This window comes from Antrostomus carolinensis, unplaced genomic scaffold (assembly GCF_000700745.2).
Source record: "Antrostomus carolinensis isolate BGI_N321 unplaced genomic scaffold, ASM70074v2 scaffold5260, whole genome shotgun sequence".
NCBI lineage: Eukaryota > Metazoa > Chordata > Aves > Caprimulgiformes > Caprimulgidae > Antrostomus > Antrostomus carolinensis.
The window spans coordinates 1-9,374 of record NW_010290434.1 but is presented as its reverse complement, the minus strand read 5'-3'; the positions used below and the strand labels follow the sequence as shown (position 1 = coordinate 9,374).

Genomic DNA, 9,374 nt, shown 5'->3' with positions numbered 1-9,374 from the left:
TGAAGATGCCCTTGACACACATGTGATCTATTATTTCACTCCTGCAATATTTTCTAACGCTGATGCAATGACTTTCCTGCCTCTCCCAGCTGTTCAAAGGACAGAGAGCCACAGAGGTGAAAGGTCAGAACAGCCCTTTATTTAGCATCAACCCTGAGGAGTTTACGTACCATAACAACGCTGACCAACCACTATTGCCAATAATGACCCGCAAGGTTTGTGTAGACACGAAGAATTCACTGGCTTTTGCTTCATTTGCCAGGTAGAAAAAAAAAAAAGACAAATTTATGAATAAACAGACCTATTTTCAAAATTAAAAAATTTCACAGAAGGAACTTGACACAATGTAACTCCCATCAGTTGTAAAGCTCATGACTTTTTCTTGTTGGTTATGCTGGACCTGGCATCGCTCACGCCCACGTACCAAATCTTCGCACAGAGACACACCCATGAATAGGAAGGGGGCAAGGGAGTTTGTTATCTACGACCTGGCACATGTCAACGTAGGGATCAAAGAGGACTACAACGGGGAGGGCACTGTTCCCCTTCCTCTGTCCAAGGAGATAAATTCTTCCATTCACAGTGCTGCATCCCATAAAGAACTTCTGGGCCAAGCATTCCTCATCCACCTGAGTCCATTCATCTGTCTCCACATCAAATCGAAAAGCTCCCCCTCCTATGGTGTACAGAGCACCGTTCAGGGATGTGATGCAGAGGTCATACCTGGGAGGGAAGAAACCCTTCGTCAGAATCAACAGAAAGATCTGGACCCTGAAATATTCAGTGTGATCTTGGTCCTCATAGCAAGAGTCCCATTTAAAGAGAATCACAGAAATGTTGGTGGGACAGGACTTCTGGATTTCTCCAGTCCAACCTCTTCTTGGAGCAGGACTAACACTAGAACCTTTCTTCTCCTGCCACCACGTCCCAGAAGATTATTTCTTACCTTGGAAGCGGGGAGAACGAGATGACATCCCAGCTGTCTGTCTCTGTGTTCAGCCTTTGCACTCCATCATATACGTGACCATTTTCATCCAGGCCACAGACCACATAGATCCTGGCTCCCACACTGACCGCATCTCCTCTCTCCACGGGTTGAACCATAGGACTCATGCTTTCCCACTCTGAGTCCATCAAAGCCATACGCTCCACTGCTGGGGTTATCCCTTCATCTGTGCCCCCCCCGAGCACGTACAGGTAGAGCCCAGCTCCTACTGCACAATGGCTATTGCGGGACTTCTTCATGGCAGGTCCTTCCAGCCAACTATTGTCCAAGCAATTGTAGATAAGCACCCAATCCACACTGTACCACACAAACTCATCCCGGAAATATCCTCCTGTCACAAAAAGGAAGCTCCCTGGAAAGACAGCAGAGAAAAGTATTGGTTACGTGAAGGCTGAAAATTGCTCCTGAGAACCAGGGTTCTCATTTCTCCCTGAGCTGCTCCAATGAAGTCCAAGATGAGCAGAGAAAATGACTGCTCTTTGGATCAGTTTGCAGCAGTTGATTCCTCATCTGCACAGATATGCTGGGCCTACAGGATGCAGTAAGTCCTTCCACATCTGCTCCCCCTCTTGGAACAGAATCGTGGTTGGAAAGAACCTCTGGGGATCTCATGTCCAAACTCCCACTTGAAATGGGACTATGACCAACACTACATGATGGAAGCCATGGTATTGAGCTGTCTGGAAAGTCTCCAAGCACAAAAATTTCACAATATCCATGGGTAAGTTTAACTTAATAGCAACTACCAATCCAAAGTCATCATCTGTTAAATCCACCATGAAAGAGAAGCCCGAAGCCATACGCTGCTTAAAGTGAAGTCATGAGACTCACTCTAGATAAAGCTGATGTAAGGAGTTCAACAGTTTCTGCTGTATAAAGAGAAATATTCAGCCTTGTCTAACGTTCTCCCAGGACCTAGGAAAATAAAACCATTCTTTGAAAGAACATGAACACAAATGTGAATGAGGTTTTAGCAGCGCTGAACAACACAGCTTTACACAAGCTGCTGAACTCCTTGAGGGTCTCTAACCCTCAACTCCTGTTTTGATTTGTTCACTTCTCTGTAAGTTACCTACTGCTGCCACTGCGTATTGGGTGAGGTTCCTGCGCTGCAGTGGAGAACAAGCCTGCCAGCTCCCTGTTTTAGGTTGAAAGAGAAACAATTCTTGCTGTTCCTTGTCATGCTTTCCTCCCAGGACATACAAGGTGTCATAGCTCCGACCAGCGTAAGGACACAGTTCTGCATTTTGCCAGCTGGGTGGAGGACAGCAATCTAACTTCTTTATTAGTCTGGAAAAGGTATCTGGCTCTCCAGGGCGCTTGCTGCGTTTCACCAAGATATCAAGGAAGGACAAACTCAAAAATGTGACCCTGACTTTGTCCACCAAATCCAAAAAGTCGTCTTCTCTCGTTGCTGGGTCCTCCATTATCCACCTCATAATACTGTCAAACACCACATCTTCTCGCGAAACGAAGAGGTCATTGCTTCTGAGGAGCTGTATCAGCATTTCTTTGGGTAGTGCCTTAAATTCTTCTTGGCACATCACATCCCCCCAGTGAGTGAGGGCCACGTTCATAGCACACTCATACAGCTCTACAAAGGCAAACTGCTGTGAGTAGGTCATCAGGCCCAGGCAGTTGGAAACATGCAGTTCTCTCTCCAGAAATTTCTCACACAACAGTTTCACCCTGTCAAACTGAAAAAAATCAGCTGTTTCCAATAAACTGGTCACATTTTCTTGACCTATAAGCACTTGGGCTGTTCGAGTGAACTCAAGTAGTGCCTGAAAAGGCATTGCATCAATCCCTCTGATAACTATGTAGTGTTCAGAGCTCTCTCTCGCCCCCCCAAAAAACATGGCTTCAAAATAACGACTGTGTACGGAAAGGACCCTGCGGCTGACCTGAAAGAGTCTCTCTCCAACCTCAAGAACTGTGTCTGCAATCATTTCTGTCTGAGGTCCCAGCTCCTCTGGTTCTTGTGCAGGCTCCATGCTTGTTGACTGTCAGGCAGTTAAAATTAACTCAGCCCTTACACAGCCTTTACTCATGCGAGGTCTCTGGAAACATTATCCCACCAGCTAGGATAAATACAAGATAAGCCAATCTTGTCCTAAAAATAGAGTATGTGTTCTACCTCCCTGCTTTGCTTCTCAGTCTTCCCTGCTGCTTTCTGAGCAGCAATAGCAGGAGAGCTGTCTAACCAAAAACCTGCAGATTTAATTGGCATCGACCTTAGCCAGGCAAGACCACAGTGAATTAGGGGAACTGTTAGCCAAGCAAAGAGCCAGGACTATGAGGAGGAAAGAGGAGAAACAACCTAAACCTTCTTAAACATTGTCTAAATATCAAGAAGTTGTAGAAGAACATTGAAGCCATTTGGAAAAAGTACTCACGACAATACTTCTCACTTCTGCAAATCAAAAACATAGGAAAGCTTGAGACTTCCTAGGAAAACCCACTGATTTCCCCAAAGCAACATCCTTCATCAGTTCAAGTTTAATATCAAATTCCAGATTGCTTCCAGTATTTAGAATATATTTAAGTTTATTCTTTAGTAAGAGATGGGGGGAAGGAATGAGCCCCTGTTCAAATCCAGATGGCCGTCACATACTCACTCATCCTCATCCTCAATGCACTAGGTAAGTACAAGCAAGACCTCACCGATTCCACATTGTGAATTTTTCCAAAGTGTTTAGACCAACCTATTAAGAGAAGAGATTTGCATAGTGACCTTGAACAAGTTCCCTTTATCCCAAAGAGCCCATCCCAGCAAGACTCAGTCCCATTTCTCGGTGGAATTCAGCAAGCAGAATAGCGCTATGTGGATCAAGAGCACCTTTCTTCCCTGGAGGTTCCCTCCTGCACTTCTGCAAAATGTCGTTACAAATGGTTTTATAAAGAGTCACCTCTAGGAATGAATCCAACGGAAAAGCACTTATTCATTTAAAATTCAGCTATCATTTTCATATTCTTATTTCCACGTACTTGACTCATAAATATAACCCAGCAGTCTGCGCTGCAGAAAAGGACAGCCATGTATCTTGCCATGAAGACTCAGCAACCAACTAACTGAGCAGGAAATGCTGGAAACATGCCCCTCTCCGGAGTTTATGCACTTGACACATGACGTCGGGCAGATTTCTCCGTACCCTCTGCATCTAGAGCCTGGAATCTACACAAGAGACCTTCTGTGCCTGATACTACACTCAAAAGTGCAGAGATGGTGCAGCACATTATTGGTATCAACCAGCAATCTCTCTCCAACGTCAGGGACAGTTCAAGACTCTACTCAGGCTGATGGCAAGCAAATTCTGCTCCCAACACTCTAAATCATAGAATCACCGACTGGTTTGGGTTGGAAGGGACTTTAAAGCTCATCCAGTCCCAACCCCCCTGCTAGCAGCAGGGACACCTTCCACTAGACCAGGTTGCTCAAAGCCTCAGCCAACCTGGCCGAGAACACTTCCAGGGAGGAGCAGCCACAACTTCTCTAGGCAACTTGTTCCAATATCTGACCACCCTCACAGTGAAGAATTTCTTCCTAAGTAGTCTCTCTTGAATTGTGCAATTGCATGAATAGTAAGTTTTGTAGTGTTAGAGAAAAATTACGTTGAAAGGAACGTGACTCTACAGACACGCTTCTGTGAAGCACCCACAGAATGAACTCTAGGAGATTAAAATCCAGAAGCACTCCAGTTCACACAGGCAATAAGCCAACAAAAAACCTGGTCCCTAGTTTCACTAGCCCCCTGGAAAAGTCAGATACACCAAATTGGAATTTATTTAATTCAAATTCCCATCCATTCCAGAGCTGACCCAGGAAAGGCTACGAGTGGGGAATGGGGCTGCCGAAAGGAACAGCCAACACAACCTGTCCTTGGTGTGTTTTCTTGACACCCTCTAGGAACAGGACTGCTGCTGCCACCAGAACAATTCACTCTGCCACAGCTTCCTCACAAAGGCTCCTCAGGAAAAGCAGGTGGCAGAAGCAGGTTACACACAGCCTACGGCACACATCCACTATCAGACAGTCTTTAAAATGCCCAACAGAAATGCACGAGTCCTCAGAAAAGGGACGAGATGCTCTCAGTCATTTCTCATCAATTTCCTTGGAGTGGAGCACGACTTCCGATCTCGCCCCTCCTGATTTTGCTGTGTTTAAACACCTGAACAAATTTAATTTAGATTTGCAGTTGTGGAGAACTGCAATGTCAGTTGTAGAACACTTTTTCAGACTAAAAACCAGACATTTAGGAACAGATTCATTTGTATTTATTCACACAAAACTCCTCAAATCTTGCTATTTCTGCAGTATAAAAGAAATAAAAAAATGTTTACTTACAAATCAAAGTTATAACAAGCAGAACCACAAGTAGACAGCTACAATATAAAAATATGCAGTATTTCCAGACACTGCCTACAACTGAACAACAGGATCTTAAATATTCTTCCCCTAAAATTCCAAGTATCAAATAGGTATTTCCGTAAGGTTCATGTCATTCAGCCAAGAATCATCCTAGAAGTTAGTCCAGTCCTTCTGTAGAAGTGTGGGAACCTTCTGATACACAGATGCCAGCCCACAAGATCTGGAACAAGTGCTAGAAAAGATCTTCCCAGCTACGCAGCTTGCAGAGCTGACAAGGTACTTGTACAAGGGAAGTAATCTTCCTGCGTGCGCTGGAGCAAGCAGGCAAGAGACTGAAATAAACAGCAGGAAGACAACAACACAGTGTGTCCCAGCTGAGTACTGACATCTAAGAGGAAGAAAAACATGTTCTAGTGTATTTAGGCATTAGATTAATTGACATTAAATACATTTTTAATGTATTTAAAAATGTAACTAATATAACCAGTATTCGGGGCATTCTTTACTATTTTTATGTGGTTGCTTCAAAACTCACAAGATCAAGAGGGTCTCAGACAATTCCATGACAATATATTCTCTCCTGTCAGCTCTTAACAATGTAGTTACACATTTATTTGGTGGGGAAAAAAAAAAATAGAACTTACTTAACTTACTTCTTACACACCAAGCCCCATCCTCTCATCATTTACGGAAAGTCACAGAAATAAAAGTTGACTGTTCTTTCACACTAATACACATTCAAACTCCTCCCCCAAAACAGGAAGCTTCTCACACACTGATAGTTTTCTCTGATGATTTGCACCCTTGAAGTCTTCAGAGACAGTCCAAGGAAAACATTAGCCATCTTGCTGCTGAATGAAAGGGTTGGGAATAGCTTCCATCCCATCCTGCGGACAAATAAGAACCACAGAAGTCCCTCTGCAGACCACAAGTCCCAGCTGACGTGTGTCTTCTGTTAATTTGTATTGATCATCTGGATCTGAAAAGCAGAGATCCACTGTTACAATGACAACATAAAGCAAAGAAACCAAATTCCATCAACTTCAAAAGGCACAGACATACGGGTTTTTTCCTGGGCACCTCTGCATTGCTTCATTGAACACATGGACTATAAAAGTGATGCAGCAGTAATATCTCATGTCTTCAAGACATTACTGATTTACTTATTTTCAAATCAGCACATGCCCCAGTGAGCAATAAAGAAGTTACCTTTGTATGCAAAGCAGAACACGTAGCTTTTAAAGAATTCAAAGGCCTTTTAATTCATCCAAGCAAAAGCATACGTACAAGTGATTAAAAAGCTCCTGATCCTGTTTCAAATGCCATTAGAGACAAACATTCTGGGATCAATGCAAATCAGAAAAAGACCCCGACTTCAGAATGCACTGATCCATTCCCAGACCAAGCCAAACAAGGCTGTGGATGGGGACAAACACTTAACACCACAATAGCCAATTCTACCCCCCTTGAGGTGTCAATATATTCGATAAAAATGCACGACACAACTCTCACAACTCCCTTCTAAGAGCAAAATTAAAGCTTCAAGTGCCTCCTTGTAAGCAGGCAAGAGAATACTCTGCAAAAACGCTGCCATATTTTGTTTCAGACAGGAAAAAGGGGAATGGAATGTTTATCCCTGGATGAGAAAAAGAAACAAATAATAAGAAAAAACCCTACAGCTCTATTAGCTCCAAGAAGTTACAGAAGCTTTAGTTCCACAGAAACGCAAAGATTGCATGTACAGTAGAATTTAAGACAGTAAGACACTAGTTCTTGCTGAGATGATGCTTCTGCTTTGAGCAAATCAGCAACCCTCCAGCAGTATAAAAAGAGGCAAAGGCAATTGCCTTATCTAAGAGAGACAGACCACTTCACTCAAGCTTTATAGGACACGAGCAGCATATGAGTTACAGGAGTTTGAGCAAGGACTACCAAGAACATTCTACCACAGGGAATGTGTTTAATATAACTTCTGTTACTTATCCCTTCCTTTACAACTCCATTATCACAAATACATGATGATGTCAACCTGCAGTTTCTGGTTATTCACTCACAAAGCTGTAAGATTTCTCTTAAGAAAACTATTCTTGGGGATGAGGGGAAGCTTTACACAAACAACATACTACTTACCTCGCATATATTCAATGGTACCATCAAGCACGAGGTTCAGAAGAGGGTCAAATCCTTTCAAGACACCACTTGCTATTGAAGACCACACAAAACAATTATTAGAGACCAAAACCAGGTATACAGCAACACAAGACTGCGTGAAGGAGACAGTTCTCCAGCTCTGTTCCCTCTTTCAGACAATGCTATCAGGCCAATCAGACCAGAGATATCAAACAGTGCCCTCTTTATCAAAGTGCAAACACATGAGAACCCAGCTGGTGCTGTGCCAACTGAAGCCAGCAGGTTTTTCAACCAATTATTCAAAATGCTCTTCAAGACACTAACATTTTTGTTTTCAGCCAACTTCAGGGGCATTTTAGGAATACTTCAGCATAACAAGTCAATACAAGTCACATCACAAAAACCCCAAAAAACTTCCAACCCCAAAACCAAATACATAACCTCAGCAAAGGGGAATGGCAAAAAAAATTAGCAAGACTGTAATATCTTGAAGCATTTTTCTCAGAAAACCCATCTTCCAGGTGACCTACTGGAAAACAACCCCTTTAGCATAAGCACTGACTTTACAGGCATGCACTGCAGACAGACGAGCGCTTTGTCCTAAACCAGAACATGATTCCACAAGACTGGTCACTAAAGAAATCACAAGACCACACAGAATGATCTCCCAGTTTAAAAAAAATACTTGTTGATTCCCAGCATCCTGTCATTGCTAACAGCCCAAATCAAAGAAGAGACTCTTGCAATCGTACAAAGATCATAAAGGAACTTGGCACCCAGTTTTTTTAGAAGAAAATCTAAACTAACAGATTCAATAGAATTGTCAACTGCCCAAAAACTACAAACCCCTCAAACCCACACCTATCAGTCCTGGTAACTTCCAAACCCTTCTAAGCATCAGGTCCCAGATTAAAAGAGATTTTCAAAAGCAAACCCGAGTTTGCTTTGCAAAAGCTTCTGCCCAGCATCTCCCACGCAGCATGTTGTAAACTCTCAGACAAACAAGTGGTCTGCAAGTGGCACTATCAGCTGCATGGGGATGGGCAGCTGTAGATACGTCAAGGGAGCAAATAACAGGGGGAAACAACGACATAAGACCCTCAAAAGTGATGAAAAGACACGGGAAAATATAGTGAACCAATCTATGAACTCCAGGCACATTTAGTGTGTTAAGAGATGGAAGGGATAACAGGCACTGTAACCATAACACCCAGAAATGGGTTTTTTTGCTGCTTTACGTGCACCCTTGCAATGTGAAAAAGCAGCTGACAGAAACAAGACAGTTGAAGACAACTAATGAAAGAAAGGTGAATGGATGAAACAAAGGCAACACTGCAGCCAGGGGATTAATGGAAAAGTTAAAGGAGGTAAGTTTTTCTCCTCATTGTTCCTTGAAACAAAGCAACGTGACTGCACAGGAGACAAAAGCCAACAAGCCAAGAACAAGGAAATATATCAAAAAGCAAAGGAAGCTTCATGCTGCGGAGAGACATCCTCTCCCCCGGCCCGAGCTCACCTTCTCTGCCACCCTGGAACTTCACTCGGATTGTTTTGTCGATGTATTTGGAGAGGTCCAGAATACTCTCCTTCTTCTTCTTCTCCTTATCCTGCAGGAGAGGAGCAGAGGGAAGCTGAATGGAACAGAACCTGCGCCGCCCTCCCCCGGTTCCAGACAGAATCTCACGGAACCGTTTCTCTTAGAAAAGTGGGCCCCCGCCACTGCCGGGCCCCCCTAAACCGCGTCCCTGAGCGCCAGGTCCACACGGCCGTTAACAGCCACCGCGTAACGCTCCCGGGACAGCGCGGTTCGGAACGCGGCTGCAGAAACGGCCCCGAGACCGAGCCCCGCGCCGGGGGAGAGCGGGGGGA

At 43.9% G+C, this 9,374-nt stretch overlaps 2 protein-coding genes across 2 annotated transcripts; both read right to left on the bottom strand.

The window, feature by feature from the left end:
* Positions 1-410: 410 nt before the first annotated feature.
* On the bottom strand, positions 411-3,057 carry LOC104528908 (kelch-like protein 23). The gene is given in 3 exon segments (XM_010173068.2): positions 411-723; positions 947-1,358; positions 2,079-3,057. Coding segments are annotated over 3 exon segments (1,704 nt in total).
* Positions 3,058-5,717: 2,660 nt separating this feature from the next.
* On the bottom strand, positions 5,718-9,112 carry LSM7 (LSM7 homolog, U6 small nuclear RNA and mRNA degradation associated; the record flags this gene model as incomplete). The annotated part of the gene is made up of 3 exons (XM_010173078.2): positions 5,718-6,354; positions 7,506-7,577; positions 9,022-9,112. Coding segments are annotated over 3 exons (306 nt in total), but the record flags the coding sequence as incomplete, so codon positions are not given.
* Between the last annotated feature and the right edge of the window lie 262 nt (positions 9,113-9,374).